This window comes from Colossoma macropomum, unplaced genomic scaffold (assembly GCF_904425465.1).
Source record: "Colossoma macropomum unplaced genomic scaffold, Colossoma_macropomum, whole genome shotgun sequence".
NCBI lineage: Eukaryota > Metazoa > Chordata > Actinopteri > Characiformes > Serrasalmidae > Colossoma > Colossoma macropomum.
In genome coordinates this window covers 12703550-12724356 of record NW_023494791.1, presented here as the reverse complement: position 1 = coordinate 12724356, position 20807 = coordinate 12703550, and the positions used below count along the sequence as shown (strand labels likewise).

Sequence of the window (20807 nt, the reverse complement as noted above, 5' to 3'; positions counted from 1 at the left end):
CGTTTTGCGACTGATTTTATCCATATGTAAATCATGCAAAACAAAGATTTGACATCACAGAGTAATCACACAATACATCATATAGTTTTATTAAGATGCATTTCAATCAGTATTGGTACAAATTTATAAAACTAAATGGTGCAGTAAACCACATTATAACAAAAGGATCAGCAGCCTCCCGGACTGAATTGTGTGTTTATGCATTGGATGAATGTTTAGACTTATTTTTATACAAGGAAAAATATCTCATTTGTTGACAGTTTTAGAAATACCGAATTACGTAATGTATTATTCATGCAGCCACTCATAACTGGTTTACATAAAAATATCTGTACATGTAACTCTCACAGTGAAAACATGCTGTGCTTACTGACCTATTCGGAGTGTTAACCCATCTCACAGTGATAAAAACTTGGCAGGCTGACGTGATGTGCAGTCAATTCTTAAACATAACTGCAACTCTATTTATAGTACTAGTCAAAAGTTTCAACACACCTACTCATAAAAGGGTTTTCCTTATTGGTACTATTTTACACATTTTGGAATAATAGTGAAGACATAAAACATAATGTATATGGTATAACGCGAAGGCCCAAAAAGTGTTAAACCAAACCTACTAGCCCCTGTCTTGATTCAACTTCACACACACTTGCTGTTCTCTCAAGCAAAGGATGCTTTTGCAACAGGACTGAAAAAATACACACATTCCCACACGTGAGTATAAGGCTACATTTACACAGCAGGTAAATATATTTCACACCAAATCTGGCTGTTCACATTATCTTTTACATGTGACCTGTATGCGACATCAGTCTGAACAGATCAGCTCCTAAACCGACCCGCATGCGCAAAAGAACAATGCTTCACGTGGCGGCTCATCCAAGGGTAAACAATCATGACGGCCAGCGAACAGCAGTCGCTCCCGGAGCTTTCAGTTTCGTCTTCGCCAGCATCACAGGAGCAATTATAAAGTTCCAGTGACTGACAGCTGGACTTATCACCCACAATGTGTTTAAAAAGGGCGCGTTATTCGGCCACTTCTTTGGTTCGTGTCCTCAAATTCTTTTAACTGTTCTTTGACGCTGCAGTCTCGGTCTCCTCCGGCCGCGTTCGGCCGTTCCGTTCAAAACCTCTTCGAACACGGAGCGGTTGTGATGAGTGGTCTTCTAATGTTTTGGTACAGAAACATCAGCCTAAATGTTCATGAGTCTCAGCCGTGCGAAATTATGACGAATTTCGAGTTGGATTGACGTAAAAGTCGCATGAATTCTGATCTGGCTGTTCAGTCAGACTGAGTCGCACTCCCGCAGATCGGATACGGATCGGATTTCTGTACCACATATGAAAGTGTCGCAAATCGGAATTGAAAATGTCAAATTCAGTTGGGTTTTTGCTGTTCACACTGCCACACAGATGATACATCTGTGTCACATATGAGGAAAAAGATCAGATTTGGGCAACTTTCTATCTGCTGTGTAAACGTAGACTAACTGAACTTTTAAACACTGGGTGATGCAATTTCTCGCTAATTGTACTTAACCTAGACGAGATTGTTTTGGAAATGCAGCTGTGCTAGTTAAACACGTTGCAGGCAGATATAATGCTCGTACAAAAAGCTTCTTCGGCACAATGTAGATTTTAGGACGTCCCTACACCACAGCACCAGGCTTCAGACTAAGAAAAGACTTCGGTCTCAGGAAAAACACACAAATGAAATATTGTCTCAGCTCAGCTTCTCAACTCCATTTTTCTTACTTAATTAATTACAGTTCTGTAGCCATATTAAAGATGCCAATATACTACAACCACGTTTTACTGAACTGTGCCGTATGTTTTTTTACTTGACGAAGACTAAGAATCACATTCACATTGTATCACTGTGTTTTCACCCATGCCCGCTTCAGTGTAAAGGACTGTCGGAAAATTACAGGACAAAAAATAATAATCCCCTGATAACCCAGTTTACCCAATAACCCAGTTATTTTTCACACCGTTACCTCAATAAGAGGACTCTTTTATCAGTACAGGCTTAGGCTTTGCTGTTACTTGTTCGGGGCATTTCAAAAATTTATATAATTTTAATATAAATAATTGGGCACAAGCACAAATTTCAGTATTTATATTTATATTTCATTTACATTTCGGCATAAGCTTTCAGATCGAACGACCTTTAAGATAATGAAATGATTGTTCAGTTAGGTGTGTTAAAATATTTAGACTAGTATTATATGTACAGCAATTATTTATCCAGAAGCAGAATTGAATTGATCAAGATGACGCTTAAGTCATATCTACAAATATAATGATAGAAATATGTACTAAAATGAAGAAAAAAAATGTACCATGTGATTACCGTACATCACATGTTAAGTTGCTTAGCTGCATCAAATGAAAAGTGCTTTCACGACTTAATATTCCAAAGATGTGTCTCTGAACACGCAGCGTCACTAAAAGTCTTCATTTATTCACACATGGCTGGGTTCTATTGCTCTGGCTTTGGCTCTGGCTGTGGCTATCAGCTTCATATCTGTCCATTCATCTATTCATATATTCACTAATCCATTCCCTCTATTATTCTCTAAGGAAAGCTGCAGAGGAGTAGGGGGGGTGTTAATCCTCACGTGCAGAAAGTCACTATACTTCCCCATCCCTAGACACGCTGAGGATGGCAGGGTCTTTCTCTCCACGTTTCGCAATTGCTTTCTTTCTCCTTGTCAGTCTTTCACTCTTCCTCTAGCTCAATGTACCGGCATATTTCTGAATGATTACATTCAAGGCTTGTAGATTTACCGTATTCAGGAAGAAATTAACAGATTTATTTAAAAAATGTCTCTTCACAATATGTTATGAATGATCTTCTTATAAATTAAAAGATGTGAACAAATTAAACAGATGATGCAAATACCGCTTTGAGATCTGATCTAAACGTGTAAATGGACCTTGAGAGCAGGCTTGAGCACTTAATTTCTGTGCTGTTGCAAAAACGGCCTTCGAGGAAGGAATAAAGGATATATGTAAACATTCATCACTTCCCACTCAGATTCAAGAGCTGCAAATATTGTTGTGCAATACTGAGGAAGATATTCACCATTTCCTGCTGCAACATGTTTAGTAATAACAATCACACTGCATTTTTAACCTGCAGGACATTTATCCAGGGTAGCAGAACTATGGAATATATCATAGCATTACATACTTAAAATAGAATAAAGAACTTACAGACATCCATTGCAGTTCCAGAAAAAAAGACAATAATCAGATTACTTTATAGTTACTTTTCAAAAGTATGGCGATTAGAATTGTACTCAGATGGACTTACAAGAAATACATCTCCCCTTGACACGAAAGATAATGAAGAAAGAATGGCAAGCAATCAGAAACTAACGTAAGCGTGGCCCTTTGCAAGAAAGGCTTTTAACACACTGAAATATAGCAGCACTTCATGTTATAATTCAATTTACAATATAGTATAATTTTATTTACTACTAAACCCATGTAGTCCTGGAAATTAGTGCTGATATGCCATTAAGTTCTGTCTAGTACATAGATATAGCACTACTGGCCTTTCTTGCTTTCTGTCTTTCTGTATGTTTTTCTGTCTTTATTTCATTATTCTTTTTTGCCCAAATACTTGTCTATACTCTGATGTGCAGGAAAATGCTTCTCCTCTTTTCTGCATCTTATATTTATACTAAAGGTCAAACCTTATTCTCTGTTCATATTGCTCTTGTGTTACTGTTTGCTATCCAGTGTCGACACGAGGAGGATGGGTTCCCCTTTTGAGTCTTGGTTCTTCTCAAGGTTTCTTCCTCTTGCTCTTCGGGAGTTTTTCCTTGCCACTGTTGCCATAGGTGATGCTCATGGAGGCTTGGACCCAGATTTTTCTGTAAAGCTGCTTTGTGTCAACACCTGTTGTAAAAAGCGCTATATAAGCGCTATATACATTCTATAATCTACGGCTGCACAATATCTAATTTGCTAATCATTATTGAGTACCAATTAAATCAACTGTTTGAGGCTTTCTCTTTGGATGAACTAATGAGCTAAATCTACAGCTAACATGTACAACACTTAATGCTGATGAGGACTCATTGTCTTCTTACTGGTGGATGATGTGCCAACAGGCTAGTCTGTCAGAGCAATATGTTTCACTCTGTATCGCTAAAGCAGCACCAGGCATCTCTGCCTTCTCAGTCTTTAACAATGCATCCTTCGCAACACGCTTATGTTAAGACACTCATATTTCATTGCAGAAAAGTGAATACACTCACTTACTCACAAATCTAAGCAAATTCAGCACGTTTTAATGTACTATTACAACATACAATTTTATGTTTATGCCTGAATCATTGGTCTGTATGTTTTCTCAGTTTCCCAAGATAGAACATAACAAACCAAATGGTTAGAATGGTCAACCGAGTACTCCGGTGCCTGTGCACTTCCCTAATTGCAATGTTTAGCAACAGAACCACAATACTAGTATCTTCTATGTATCATGCAGCTCTTTTATGAGCCCTGCCCTACCTGATATGCACACCTGCTTCTCATTTGTGGAAAAGCATTTGCTAAAGAGCCTCTGTTTGAGCACTAATAGATTGTGTGGATGGTTCAGCAACATAATCGCCTCACAATATTTGGTAACATTGCAAAATTACACAGGCAATCAGTTTGGCACTAGAAAAAAATTTCAGAGGTCTCCAGTTCAGAAAGCGCAAACTAACTCTTTGAACAATTCCACTAGACCACAAGCAGAAAAGCAAAGAAATATCTTAACCTTGGTTTTGCTCTCTGGTTGTAAATTCAGACATAATGCACCACACTGATAAGCCCTGAGAGATGCTGCTGAACAGCTTTGCACCACTTAACAAGGTGCAACAAAAACTAAACTCCATGCCATCCTGGAAATGCCTTAAGAGATGGAAAAGGACTTTATTGTATTACAGAACCAAGTAGTCTCTCTTACTGACAAGCAGCCACTTCGTTCACTCTTCTTACACACACACCCACACACACAATGACACATACATATACAAATACACACTCACCCATCTCCTGATAGAAGTATCCATTCTTGGCCATGCCCGAGGAAGGAGCCTCTGTAATTAAAAAACAAACCAAAAACATGATCACAGACAAGCCATACAATAACATTTTACAAGAGGTCTTATTGTCATATCTGGTTGTTTGTCTCACAGTGATATTTACATATTTACAGGATAGCAAACATTGATTGTGGCCTTTAGGCATAGCTCGACACTGCCTATTGCCTATTGCCCCTGGCCAGAACATTTCACACTTTGGCCACTAAAAACACAGAGTCAGAATTTTCACACATTCAAAAACATCCACCACTATTAATCAAACCATTACTTTACAGATTTGTCCGAATTTACCGACTGCAATGTTAAACTTACCACTACTTTAACTAACATGACAGCGAGTGAAAACTTGAACTCCAAGCATTTCTTTGTAGCTTGTTGTGATGGCTGGGATACTAGAATGTCTAGCTTGAATGCCAATGGCAGGGTTAACAATAAAAAAAGAATCAGGTAACGATGATGACACGCAAAAAAAATGAATAGAAAGTTAAAAGTTGAGTGAAGGAAAGTATCTGTAGCTGGAGTATGATTTTGAGAAGGATGAAATGTTCTGTTGAGCATGTCATCAGTTTCCGCTCTTTGCCAGAAGTAACTCGTTTAGAAAACACAGTATTCAAAAGCCACAGCTTGCAACACAAGTGCTGTTTACCGCAATGGTCTTCAACAAACATACTAACAAACCTGCAGGACTGGCTGATCATAGCCTAATGAAGATGGAGGTGCAGGATCAAATAATAAAAATCTAAAATCTGGCTCACTATATTGTGGAAAAAAAGGAGGATCCCTTCCTGTCGTTCCCTGGTTTGACAAAAAAATAGAGAGGGTATGGGGGCAACACGACTTTTTTTTGGTACAGAAGCTGGCTTGTTATTTGTAAATCCAATGTATAGATGAAAGAGTTTGTCCCATTAAAAATCACTTTTTTAATTCGGGCCACAAGATTCATTAGCTTGGTGGCCCGAATGGTCAATGTAAATTTTTATACCCCTGACTTTAGGCATGCACTGAATAGTAAATGAGAAGTTTACACCACTGTGTGTGTAGACACACACATTGTTCTGTTCACCTAACACAAGCACTTGTGTGTGAAGCTACAGTGCAAACAAACATGCATAAAGTTCTCACATATACACACCAACACATAGAAACATACATACACACAAACAGACAAATACCATACACACTTCCACACCTGTGTCCTACATTCATTTGGGGCTGTTTAAGGGGATATTTATTAGGTGAAGTCAGCCGTGACTGAGGTTTCTCTCTCTCCAGTTTCTGACACCTTAATTGTCAGGCATGTCTTTTTCCAGCTCCTTCTGCCTCTCTCCCTGCCTCTCTCCCTCTAAAACATGCTCACTGAGCGTCAACACACACCCGGCTATAAGACTATGCAATAAAAACATTGATGTGCAAACACGAAAAACTTTGCCATTTCTCAACGATTCCCTCCTGCTTATTACAGCCATTCCTTGCTCTCTACAGTACCCCGGCTCCGCTGCTTCACCCCAGGGTTAAGTGCCTCTCTCAAGGGCACAATGGCAGTGTCAAGTGGAAGGGCAAGGAGGATGAAATCGGCAACCCTCCATGTACTAGGTCCAAATCCCCTAGAGTTCCAGCTTGGATTCAAACCAGCAACTCTGGTTACTGGCATTACAGCTTTAAAGCCTCAGTCAGGATCAGGAGCTGCTGCTGGCAGGCCACTTTTTGGTAGCACCACCACAAAGGCCTTTGAACAACAACTCTACAAGACCACAGCCTCTTAAGTAAAGAAATATGGATGTTAACCTCAGTTATGCTTTCCGGTTTGTAAGCTCAGACGTAATATATCCACAGAGGTTCTGTTTTGACGGGGGAATATTATGACTCTCTGCAAAGGCAATATTATCACACATCATGTTATTCCTGGCAGAAAATACAAAACTGTTGAAAATGTGACAGCGGGTAAGCCTAGTTTTGGCAGCTCCTGTCACAGATTATGCTCATTAACACTCACACAAAAACACGAACAAACTCACAAACACATGTAGATATTGCATCAACCCTGGCCTCTTTCATGTGATTACAAAATAAAATCTCACAACCACATTTGGACAGATGTACACTCACACGTTAAACCGCATGCATCACTAAACTGCAAACCTTGCTGTAATCACTTACGAAATATATCCTTTTCACTAAAACTAATCGCTGAAAAACAAACAGCAACTTGACAAACTTGACACAATCCTGCCCTGAAATAAACAAGTCCTCATAAACACCACACACATTCTGCTATGACATCCTATAAGTAATATAATTAGTATGTGGGACAACGCAGAAACTGGTTGGTCCAGTTGGTTGAAAAATGACTGTTAGTTTGGTTAGCTGCTTTCTGCATCAGTTATATTTGTAAAGCACCTTATTCAAATCCAAGGTCGCTTTGCATAGCATTAGACATGAGGCCTCACAAAGAACACTAAACCGGAAAACAATTGACCGAATACTGCTATAGGGTAGACGGTGGAAAGGTTTTCAAGTCATGCGGTTTTTAAGTCAACACTCATCTGAAAACACAAGCTAGACTTAAATGCAACCGAATAATCCTTTAATGCTGCAATTAATTGGTTGATCACAATAAAAATCTTTCACCTGAAATTGAAGATTAATCTAAAATACATTCCTACCCAACTGAAGGAGGGGAATGAAGTATGAAAAGCATTAATTCAAGTATGAAAAGCATTAATTCAATTTTGTTAAAATTAAGGCCTTGAATAGCACTAAAGACTCTGAAATATGACACCTAAATCTCTTAAACATTTTCCATTTCACTTCAGTAATTTAATCAAACTATCTGTTTATATTCAGAGCCAACATATCTGTCTAATACTAATTTTGTAATTATGATTGATTGATTCTGATAAGAACAGAATCTACACCATGTTAGTGCTTTTTGGGGTCTGAGCTTCAAGTAAAGACGAGAGATACGTATTTTAGACAGTTTTTTAAATAAAAATGATAACAAAATGTCTTATCAAAAGTAAGTACCAGAAAAAATTATCACATGTATAACATGACAAAATAAACTTTTCCTAGAAGGAATTATAATTTAAGCATGCTGTAATTCAGTTAATACTATTAAGATCTCATGGCTTGAATTAAAACTGTGTAGCATTAAAACTTAATGTAGCATTTTACATGTTCAAACTAAATTTTTGACATGAAGAAATTGTGGATTACAATCTAAAATGGCTTGCTATTGATGCAAGCGTTTTTTGGATCCAACTTGTAACCTATTAACTCAAGTCAAGTTTTGCAGGCTGAAGATTCTGCAAAGGGATACTTTTAGTATCGGGACACCTACACAGTTTTCTTGACATCCTATTCTAAATCCATAGGTGTTAATATGGAGTTAACCCCCCCGCAAGGACAGCTCAGGAGATACACATAGTCAACTACCCAAATAACATTCAGTCAGTGTTTAAGTATTTTAAAGGATTAATTGTAAATGGCACATAGTAATCAGTAAGTTACCTTAATGACTAACTTGTCTGTGTTTTGTAGTATTCAACAACAAAGTATACAAAGTGAAGGTTTCTGCATTAAACACTGCTATATAATGATATGAGCGGCTGTACGGAGCACTAATGCACCTCAAAAGTTACAATTTAAACCATAAAAATCTAAACTTGCGTTGGTTGAGCATTCTACCAGAATCAAACCTAAGCCTGAAGCAAGTCAGTATGCTAAGCTAGCACTACCTGCTTTTTGGACAGTACATCACTAGCTTAACTAGGTTAAAAGTTCTACTGTACACACAATGTTTGACAGTTAATTAAACTGATGTGGAATCTAAATTTGACATGGTTAACTGCTAACTGCTGAGTCCAAACATCTCAAACATTAAATTAGCTTAGGCATGTTCAGTAGCTGTAAGTTTTCTGTCACCACTGTGTAATCCTCCCATTAGCAGAGCCGGTTTAAGCGGAGCCTGGCCACTTCCTACTTCTCCCGTTATATGAAAAACATGACTGAAAAATGCCACAGGGCACCCGCAAGCAAGTCCTAAATGAACGGAGGTGAATGGGGCCAAGTGGCTAAAAACACAAAGTTAAAACAGTTTCTAACCACTTGTCCAGGACCTTCCTTCAATTTTGGAAAGTAGAAGGACTGTGGCGTCAGAGCACGCTTTGGTTCCCATGATGCTTTCCTCATGATTAGCTGGCCTGTATTTAGTTCTTAAAATAGTCAGTAAATGTGTTCACTTGTATTTTCAAGTAAGTGATATTAATGTTTACAGTTTAGGTGAACACTGGAGCAGTTAGATACTGTGTTTGGGAGTGAGCTACCATCATCCAGGTTTGGGTCCTGTTTCATAACCCCTCGACGGGATTCTGTAGCAGACTATGGCCATGCTAGATGTTTAAAGAGCATATTTTTCTCTTAGAAATCACAGTGATTTTCTTCTCTTGTACTCTCGCTGCCATGTCAAAATCAAAAGCTTCGTTATGGGCACAAACTTAAAGCTGTATGCTTCTCCTGTTTCCCCCGCAAACTACAATATCAACACTTTATTCAGAATCTGCAATCACACTGAATTCATTTAGATTGATGGAAATCACTGCATGTAAACAAAGCCAACAGCATGTTACATTTGTATAGCAAAACATTATTCAAATCCATTTGCTTCGCAGAACATCAAACACAAGACCGAATTACACAACTGACCATTTACAAAATTCAGGCAAATCCCGCCTCCACTAGTTGTTGCTGAGGCTACTTGGTGTCATCCAGAGCAAATGTGCTAAAAGACTACAAAGCTCAGTATCAGAGTGCACAGCGCACAGAGGATTACATCTGAAAACACTTTATTATCCGCACATAAACTGGCTTTACAGGATGTTCAGTGGAGACACAGGTTTGAGAATTAACAATATGCATGTCGGGAAATTTTAATTCAAAACTGGATTCTGTAAACCATGTTTACATCAATCAAATCAGGAAAATATATTAGTGAGCAGCAGGTTTTCATGTTTAATAAGGAGGAGGTATGAGCTAAGAAAGCCCCTTCAGATAAGATAATGCTAAAGCTAATGCTGGAGCTTGTCAAAACATTTTGTGCTGAGGAGCACAAACTTTAATGAAGCAGAAATGATGACATGCGTATATATATATATATATATATATATATATATATATATATATATATATATAAATTGACTTGCAAATTTGAGCACTGTACCAGCCTGTTTATTTTGATTAATTTATCAGATTTATCACTTAAAAAAGTCAAATTAGTTAACTAATTCATCTTTATATTGTACTGTGACTATAGATGTTAATTTAATGTTAGGCATCATATTAAAACGCATTAATAAGTACAGGAAACACAATAAAGTTTAGTTTACCTTAGAGCAGGCATAATTCTGTCAATTAGTTTTAGTTAAAACTTATTTTCAGCTGTGGCAATAAAATATAAACAGCACCATCTTCCAGGTTATGAGAGTAGTGATCGGAGTGTCTGAATTACACGTTCACCAGCAACAACTTCTCATCTCTCTTAGCCTGATTATTTGGATTTCCTGCCACTGACATTCTCACTGTAGACGTGTTCAGAGGAGTTGTGTCTGAGTTTATTATTGGAGGAGCCCCTTAGCCTGTTAGCTATCTGTTGAGCTGTTTATCATACTCCAGTTACAGAAAATAGAGAGTGTAGACCAGTTACAGTGAGTCAGGAAGTCTCACATTATATTTAGCTCTTTTTTATTTCGAAAAAAGTAATCAAGCAATGGAACACAAGAAGAAGCATCAGGGCTGTGATTTAGTTGCAATAGAACACACTGAGGTAACACCCTGTAGAATAGCCCATTGTGAGTGAAAATGGGGAAGGTGTAATTAGTAGATTATCATACTTTAATAACAAAATAATAACAAAAATGATAATCAAGGGCCTTCACACCGAATATGTGTTATGCAATTTTATTATTATACCCGTCAAACCCTGTATTTATGTTTTTTATAATAAATATTCATTTTATTTCGTTCTTCTTTGTCAATTTACACATATGAGTCTTGTGGCAATCTATGCCAGGTCTTCCTAGACATTTATGAGCACAAATTGCAATCCTGAATTAATTCCAAATAACCACTTAAACTCTAAGGGTCCAAATTTTGGTCCTCTCTTCTATTCCCCCTGTCATAACTACATGACTTAAATATAAGCCTCATAGTAGTTATCAAAAATTCACAGTAGTTACTGAACAATATGTTCTGTGATTAAAAATCATACCATGAATAATAATTATAGAATTAAATGGGTTAACTACAAATAAGAGATCATTCCTCATACCCCCTTGTGCTAGTTTGTATCCTCTAGTGCCTATAACTATAACTACATTTGACATGTTTATATTATATTAGTTTCTTACAAGGTTTAATGACCTTTGTCACCTGAAAGGCTATGGCATGTGTAAACATCATTTCCTGAGCTGGCCTGTCTTTGAGTGACAGTTATTGGTTAAAGCCAAAGCAGAGGAACCTTGAGGATCAGACTGCAAGGTCACTTTCTCACCAGACAACAAGTGGACATGCTCATTGTTGATCTGGAAATTGGATGCCGTGCGAAATCTCAAGTTCACCACACACACACACACACACACACACACACACACACACACACACACACGTAAACTCCCCACACACACACAACTGCATACACACATGCACGCTCAGTTTACCATGCATTACAGTTTGTTCATCAAATAAGAGAATGGTTACCAATCACTCTTTTTCAACAGCAATCGGAGCTCTCCACGTAGTCAGCCAAGCCTGTACTTAGACAAACAACAGCAAAGACAAAGCTCTACCTGTCGGTCCTTTAGCAAACCAGCTGCATTTCTCTTCGGATGGAGTGGCAGCAGTGCTGTGTGTACTCGGCACAGGCTAAGACCTTATGTGCTGCTTGCCTGACTCTCCAGCAGTGCCTGGGAGCCTTCCCTCAGGCCTCGGCAGCCGTTCTGCTCTTTACCCCAGAATGACCTTTCACTGTGAACCGTGCTGCTGCCTGAGGCCACCTGTACCCTGTAATCATCTCATAGAAACTAAATCCAAATTAAGGGTGTAACGATACACAAATTTCACAGTGCAATATGCAGTGCGGTTTTTGCACCATGGTACGATACATTTGTAATAGTACTAGGTATCATTAAAAAAGCTTCGATATCAGTGCCAATATCGATACACTGATTTTGATACTGTTTCCTCAGTGATACAATATCTTTTTATTAATTAATTGCTTACAGACAATCATCAATCTAGATGTAAGAACAATTGAAATTGTTCTTGGTTTTAAATTCTGTATTGAATGACAGAGAATGTGTCAGTACAGAAGTAATTCGGTCTGTACCATAAAGCTACTAAATTTCAGTACTAAAAGTGTTTTTTTAAATAGAACAGTGAAACCATCCCAATCTGTCTCAGCATATGTTTGTGACATTGCAAATATTTTCATAGCATAAAATCTATATCAAATACAAATGCAACATCTCATACTGAATAGATTTTACTGAAACCCCACAAAGAAAAACTGGCTGTGTCATGAAACAGTATTCCCACATTTGTATCTGGTGTGACAACCATTTGCCTGTGGTAGCATGACACATTTCTAGGAAACAATCATGGATTTTTTTATCAAACTGCTGCAAAATGGGAGTAAAACCCAGGGGGTTTCATGTATATTTTTGTTCCGTTAAACTGTATCCTGTTCTGGAAATGTATTGACCTGCAACCTCCTTATAAAAATACAAACAGTAAGATGCATTTCATAACTGCTCCAAAACCTATACTACCGAGTGGTGTTTTAATAAAGTACGTTTTTATCATTTATGCTCACCGTGCTGTCACAGATCCTGATATGAAAGAAAGGTGATATACACAAGCAAGCTGCAGGAAGTAGGCCTAACTAATAAACGATGGAGGAAGTGGCGCTGTGGCTCTTCTAGCATTAAATCAGCCGGCGGGGACGAGCGTGACTGCAGCCACCACACACTTCCCCTTCAGGGATTACTGTACAGCAAACAGGCTGCAGGGGCTCAACCCTTACTGTACCCCACAAACACAATGCAACCAACAGAGCACGGCCTGGTATTACTGAGATCACACAAGACAAAGGCTAAGCTTACAGTTAAATACAAACATGAGGAACACTGATACAGCCATACACACCGATAAGCATGCACAAACAAACGCAGTGTGTATTTGAGGCTTGTTAACCAGGATGTTGTGTGTTTGGAGAAAGAGAGGAGGCTAGAGATCTCATAACTAATTCACCTTCATCATTTCTTTATTTCACTGCAAAGGTACTTACAACGCAATCAGAGAAGCTACCCCCCTCTCTCTCCTTCCTTCCTTCCTATTCTAGATTTTTCTTTCTTTTCTTCCGAGCTCAGTAAACTGCACATAGAAACCTCTCTTTTCCTGCAGCAGATAGACTGTGATCAAAGCCAGATCAGAGAGAGAGAGAGAGAGAGAGAGAGAGAGAGAGAGAGAGAGAGAGAGAGAGAGAGAGAGAGACCGAGCAAGAGAGGTAGATTCCCTGTTTCTAAGTGCATTGTACATTGTAATTCTACTCAAACGAAAGCCAGTGCTACAGTATTTCATTCACCATAAATTAGTATGTATGTCTTTATAATTGTATGGATGGTAATACTGATGTAGCAATAACGGTAATGTTGCAGCAACAATAGAAACCAAAAAGGATGCTAGAGCCATTCTAGACCAAACTGCCTGCTTTGTGTTCTCTCTAGGGCTGAGGGCACGGATGTTAGGGTCACCTTTTACACCCGTGTTGATCACTTCTGAATTTCTAACACAGGACATGCTCTTTTCACAAACAGGAAGTCACAATTTGCAGAGCAGATCACTGTGTCTGTGTGTGTGTGTTTGTGTGTGTGCACTCTTTTTTATGTGCTTCTATGTGTGATTTATATCAATAACATTGTGCATTTAGTGTTCATTACTTTCTTTTCAAAAACAAAGATAAGCTGATGCTTGTGGGTGTCACAGGAAACAGCCTAAGCTCTGCACACACACACACACACACACACACACACACACACACACACACACACACACACACACACACACAGGCACTTTAAGTATGTTCTTTGAATTAGCAAGCAGGATAAAACACCCGTAACAAAATCAAACGCTGCTTCACAGTTATTATGCAAACACATCTTAAACATGGAGGTTTATTCTCCAATATACTTGCTGTCTATTAAAGCTGAAATTGAACAGTGCTTTGCTAATTGTTCAGCCTTTTAACTCAAACCCAATAATCCACTAAGTACACACACATTCTATGTATAAGCCCAAGACTAACAAAAATTAAAGCAATTACTTCAGCCCTGTATATGCATTCAGAACGTCTGCTAAATGCTGATATTTTAAAAGTTTAAAAGTCCCCTTTCTGACAAATGGACATCGTCCACTAGACTATGAGAGGCAGACGGAACGTGCTGCACATGGCCTTTAGTAGTAAACGTGCATCGAGCAAACATGTGCATGGCTTTGATTAGAAATACCTTTTATACAAGCTATTTATAGATGTGATGTCACAGGTCCCCTTTAGGTGTGATTCAACAGTGATCTACTACGGGTGTCACAACGCGCATCGTACTATTCAGTGTTTCTGATACGGGGGGTTGCAATAATGTATTAATGTAATAATCCTATAATTTACAGTATGTGCCTTCAAAATCCCATGTCCTTGACATCAGAGAACGGTGGATGATCCAAGGCAATGAATTCCATTATTTTTTCGTTATACTCTGCACTTTACTGTAATTTGTGCATTTTCAAAATTGTCATTTCAAAAACTGAGGCTACAGATGCCTCCAGTGAGTTCACAGGTACTTTCATTTCTGCTTCTGTTGTTTTGCTGTATACTGCATATTACGCAGGGTGTTGTGTTTCAAAACTGTAGTGGAGAAGACCTTGTACATTGTGCCACTTCTTGATATTTAGCAAGAACAGTGATTACAAACTGCTGTCTACCATTCCTGATAGGAAATGTAAAACAGTTAATTTGCTGTCGCTCAAACTGTTTGAACAGCAAGGAGAGCACAGAATAGTGTTTTTGATTTCCATTCACTATTTCTCATTTTCATGACCCAGAAGGATGAGCAGCTTATGAAATGTGTGTGTGTGTGTATTTCTTATTTTCTTTACTTTTACATCATTTTTATGAGGTCTTAGATTTCGACACATCACTGTAGGCTTCTTTAATTTTTAAATTGTTTTCTTCAGTCAAAATCTTTAGTCTTTTTTCTCATCAATTCTAATCTCTAGAGTGTTCACTAAATTAGCAATATCGTACTGCAGCATGTTAATTTTAAACACACACACCAGATTAAAATGTAAAAGTGAGAAACAGAGACAGAGTAAAGAAGCAGGGAGACAGATAAAAAGACAGAAATGAAGAGCTGTGTTTCTATCAGTGAAAAATAGTGAAGTATGAGGCAAGTGTGCTACCAAACCACAAGCTGGGTCCATTTGCATATCTTTTGGTGCTCTGTTTCCTTCTGCATGACGAGCTGAAATGAGAAGTATCAAATGCAAAACGTGCCTCTTTTTCTCTCTCTCTTTCTCTCTCTCTGTATCTCTGACAGGACCGAACATGCTAGAAGAACACAGCAGGGCCAGCGCGCACACACACACACACACACACACACACACATAGACTCTGGCAAATAATGCAAATTTACAGCTTTAGGCTTAACATCCATGAGTGAGAATCTAGAGAGGAGAAAGACAGAGAGAACGAGAAAATGACAGGGATAAAGGCAGAAAACACAGCTGGAGTTATGTAAAAGCATTTGTGCACTTAACAATTGTCAGCATAAGGTTATCAGTCTCTCTCTCTCTCTCTCTCTCTCTCTATCGCTCTCTCTCTCTCTCTCTCTCTCTTTCTCATTAGAGTTGTTTGTGCAGGTTCTATGCAGCTGAAGTAGCTCTGCTGCTCTGAGAATAAAGGCATGCTAGACCACACAGCACACTCACCCTCCTATCTCTTGCAGTGCAGTTATTGTACTAGTCAGGGACAGAATTATAATTGCATCATGTACCAGACTGCAGTGATACAATGACAACTAATACCACCATCTGGACTAGCTGCCAAACGTGAACAGTAACAGAGTACGGAATTCAACACCAAATATTAAATATTTTCAGGATAAACTCCAGCTACCCATGCAAAACTGATTAAATGTATTTGTGTGACTAAATAAATGTAAATATTCATGATAATTTATTTGTCAGATGCTATGTTTTCCAGTGTTAAGCTAAGACATGCTGTAGGTTTGCATTTGTTAATGCAGTGTATCTGGTGTGACTTCTGATGCTAGCAGTAATTTTGTGTAAAAATTCAATCTAAATGCAACAGCGAGTGACAGTGTTTTATTTTAAAATGTGTTTTATAGACAGTATAAAAATGTCTTCTTCAAATCAGGGTTTCTAGGTGAAGGCCTCAAGCATTACTCAGATCCAGAGTTTCAGATGTCTGTGTAATCTAAACATGGTTACATGTAAAATCTCACTGCTTTATTATTCGTGTCCCTCAGAAGTGGAACAATCTTTCCTTTTAGGTGGCACAATATAGTGTTTGTTAATCACTGGCTTTGCATTAGTGATAACAAAAGTCTGTAAAATGCGAATAAGCCCTTTATTAAATCACAAAAAAACATTATGTGCGTTGTGAGTATCCTGAACAATGGCAGACGTTACAGATGAGTTCCTGTGGTATTCTAATATGGATTCAAGGAATTTAAGGCCAAACTTCATATATGAAACTTACACAGTAATGTAAGTATGTAAATGTTTTTAGGTAATGCAAATGTCCTTAATAAATATTTAAGTTGTAATCTATTCACTTGCTTGGAAGTTGTTCTTTGGTAAATGTAAATGAGACTAGGTTGTTGCTGCTGTTGTACTGGTGCACAAGTTACTCTTGCACTTGATCAAGCTATGATAATAATCTTGAGGTTTAGATTATCAATCCTTCTCTGTGCTTTTAATCATTTTTTTAATCATGCTGGGCAAGTACAACTGCTAAATAAATAAATGTACATATAATTATCAAATTGTTTATGTGTACAATTAGGTGTGTTTCTACCAGGAAGACACTACACTACGGCCACTCAGAGCGGAGCGCTGCTTTAGGCAGTGAAAAACTGCTCAATATATTCTTAGCCGAATATCTGTATGGATTACTTCATCAAGATTGGAAGTTGCTGTACCGTAGCACAACATAACTAAGGCAGACTGCATAACAGCTTCGAACAAATCAAATAAGTGGTATCTGTGGAGCTGTTTTATCTGGCCATAAGGCATTAAGTTCTGACTAAACAAAAAATTAATCCCCTTTCTGACAAATGGACATCGTCCACTAGACTACGAGAGGCAGACGGAACGTGCTGCACATGGCCTTTAGTAGTAAACGTGCATGGAGCAAACATGTGCATGGCTTTGATTAGAAATACCTTTTATACAAGCTATTTATAGATGTGATGTCACAGGTCCATATGGATAGTGAAACATATGGATATGATGTAGCCGAGAGAGTTGCTGCTTTGCTCAATGCAGGCAACGGTGCTGTTGTTCTTTTCAAGCTTTCCAGGCTTTCAGCGAGGTCCTTACAGCAGAGGACTGTGGAAATGCCTCAGTGTCTATAACTGTGTGTACAGCAGAGAGCAGGAGAGAAACAGGAGGGTGCGAGTGGAGGGAAAACTGTCCTTTGCAGGGTGCAACGTTTCAGTTCCTGTCTAAAAGCCTGTAGCGATAGCCTTTTAGGACAAACACACACACACACACACACACACACACACACACACACACACACACACCTCTACTGCACAACAGAGCACAGAGAGCAACGAAGAGACACATCAGGCAGATGAAAGGTGCTCCCTACTGCGTTCTAATGTCACTTACAGCAACCGAGAGACAGGGAGAGAGAGAGAGAGAGAGAGAGAGAGACAGAGAGAGAGAGACAGAGAGAAAGAGAGAGTTGTTGACTAAATCTGCCTGGAGGTTTTTTGGCACTTGTTCTCCCAGAGTGTGTGAATTCTTAAAGAGAGAGGGAATTCCTTCTGACGACCAGTAACGGCACACATTTACACACATATGTACAGACCAGCTTCTTATGGTAATAAGTGCAGGCCTTGATGAGGAACTAAAGGAGTGATACGTTGAGGCTTGGTGTGTAAAAGGTTTACCCTGAACTTCAACAGAGTGAATTCTTTGACAATCCATTACGTCGTCAAGCTAGATTTTAGCACTGCCAGAAGCCCAGTGCCAATTTGCATGTTGATTTGCTTCCTTTTCCCATCAAATTAAAGAAACAGCAGCCTCTGTATTGCATAGTCATTGTAGAAAAATAAAACATACGTAAACGCTCTGTACTGCTAATCATCCATCCATCCATCATCTAAACCGCTTATCCTTCTGGGTCGCGGTGGGGTGCTGGAGCCTATCCCAGCTGTCATTAGGCGGAAGGCAGGATACACCCTGGACAGGTCTACTGCTAATCATGCATTACAAAAATGTATACACTAAAGAAAAACAGAAACAACAGCTGTGTTCCAATTCAGGGGCTGCATCCTTCGTAGGCTACATTTGAAGGCCTACTGCGTCACAGCCGCACGACTAGGCTGTTCCATTTCGAAGGCTCTTTGATATGCAGCCGAAAAATTTATATGTTAACGAAGGTAACAATGGGTGGATCCTTCCCCAGCCAACATATCCCAAGGTTCACTGCGTGCCGGAGAGAATTCAAGAACATGGAGGCGTCAGCAGAGGAGCGAACAGCGGCTGAGGAATACACTTTAAATGTGAGTATTGGGTTTAAACTGAATCAAATAGCTACAATAGATACAAATGTTAAAAAAGCCAATGTGGTCTGAAGCAAAACTTACGGTAGCATTTTGTTTTGTTTTAGGGAGCAAGGAGCTGACAGAGAGAAGCATCTCCAGTTCTAGTAAATGAAAAAAAAAAAAACTAAAATCAAAGTTTCTGGCTCCGTCTTTAAAGAACTTTAAAATGACTTGACAAGAACGGCATTTCGCGACACGACGATAAGGGCGGCAACAGCGGTGCTGTAACGCAAACAAGAAATACGCCGTAGAGCAGATCGTCTCATTTCAGTTCAGCCTTCGCAGGTCTACGCAGCCTTCGAAGGACACGTCTCAGTAGACCACGTCCTTCCAAGGATGCAGCCTCCGAATTGGGACGCAGCTAATATCTACAGAACTGTACAAAGGTGTGTAATGCATGTAATGAATGCAGTATATCACTGTTTTCAGAACAAAACCTTGTACCTTTTAACTCCATTTTTGTCAGTATTGTTGCTGTAGACCTTCACTATCATTACATAATCGTGTGATTGCAATTTTGTGAGCTGATCGTGAGCTGATTACAGATTTTACAATTATATGTTTACATCTCAACCTAGTCTATGGAGGGCAGCAGTGAGTACTTAATCACAGATTTTTTTTATGGCAATTAATCCTCAGCCAATATTTAGTGATTCTGACAGGCATACATTGCTGGCATAAAAAAACGTTATATTTGAAATGGTAACTTTATTTGACAACACAAGGAACAAAATGTCCTTTACTTTAATCTATTTTAACCAGATGTTGTTCCAAGTCATTTTATTGTTATTTCTATTTGTCCATTCATCATGATGTGTTCGCACAATGTAAGACGTAGCTGTTTTTTCCAAATGGTGAAATAAAAAGAAAAGCAAAATAAAAAACTGAGGTTTTGATATGACAGCGAGCAAGTATGGCAAAGAGTATTTCGAATCATGCACCTCAGTAAGTTTGGTCTATACTGTGTGTAAAAACCTAAAATTCATACCACAGCTGCACGGCAGTTCTGTCTTTGCTCTTGGGTACAAAACTGCACACTTGCGTAGTCTCTAATGCGGCCTGCAGCAGATTGCTCAAAAGGTTGCAAATGTAGTTTACGTAGTCCCCAAGTTTCACAAAGCTCTGTGCTCAATTCGAAACAGGCCCTATTTCTGTGTGTACTGCAGAAATAGCCAAGTACATGCGGAAGAGAAGTGGACAGACGTTCCAGACTAATGGTAAAGCCACCTTTTCTCACGAAAAGATTCTAATTATCGGCAGAAACCAGGCAAGGTCTAGACCTATTAATAAAATGTAATGTGATTTTACAAAATGGGCAAATTCTGCAATTGCCTTTATGCAAATCAGCTGGCTCATCCTGGAACTGCTTTGATCGTTCTGTTGCTTTCCTCAGCTCACACTGTTCCACTGTGCTCCCTCGGTCCAGCAGTAACACTGTCACTGGACGACCTTGAGCGTGATCTACACATACCTGAACCACACACTGGCGTTACACAGACATATGTGAGCTTGTCCCTTTCACACCATCGCTCCATCTTTATGTCTCTTTCGTTGCCACCTTTCTCTCTGAAAACGTGAAAAGGTAATTAGAAAACACAGCAGCACAAAAAGTCGCTGCTAGAAACAATCTGATGATTGCATTAGATAGCTTTTGCCTTAGTAAAGGGAAGAACGCACTTAGCCTTCTTCAGCTGCACAGTGTCCTCTCGAGCACAACAACAGAGAGAGAGACAGAGAGAGAGAGAGAGAGAGAGTAAGAGAGAGAGAGTCATAGTGGAGGGTTCAGTCCAATGACTGC

General features: G+C 38.9%; 1 protein-coding gene across 1 annotated transcript in view; it reads right to left on the bottom strand.

Moving 5' to 3' along the window:
- The window catches only part of slc4a11 (solute carrier family 4 member 11), a 59364-nt gene extending 38803 nt beyond the window's left edge, over window positions 1–20561 (bottom strand). The window contains 2 exon segments of the mRNA XM_036573940.1: window positions 5046–5096; window positions 20481–20561. Coding sequence (XP_036429833.1) covers window positions 5046–5096; window positions 20481–20544 — 115 coding nt within the window. The 5' untranslated portion in view covers window positions 20545–20561.
- Window positions 20562–20807: the final 246 nt, after the last annotated feature.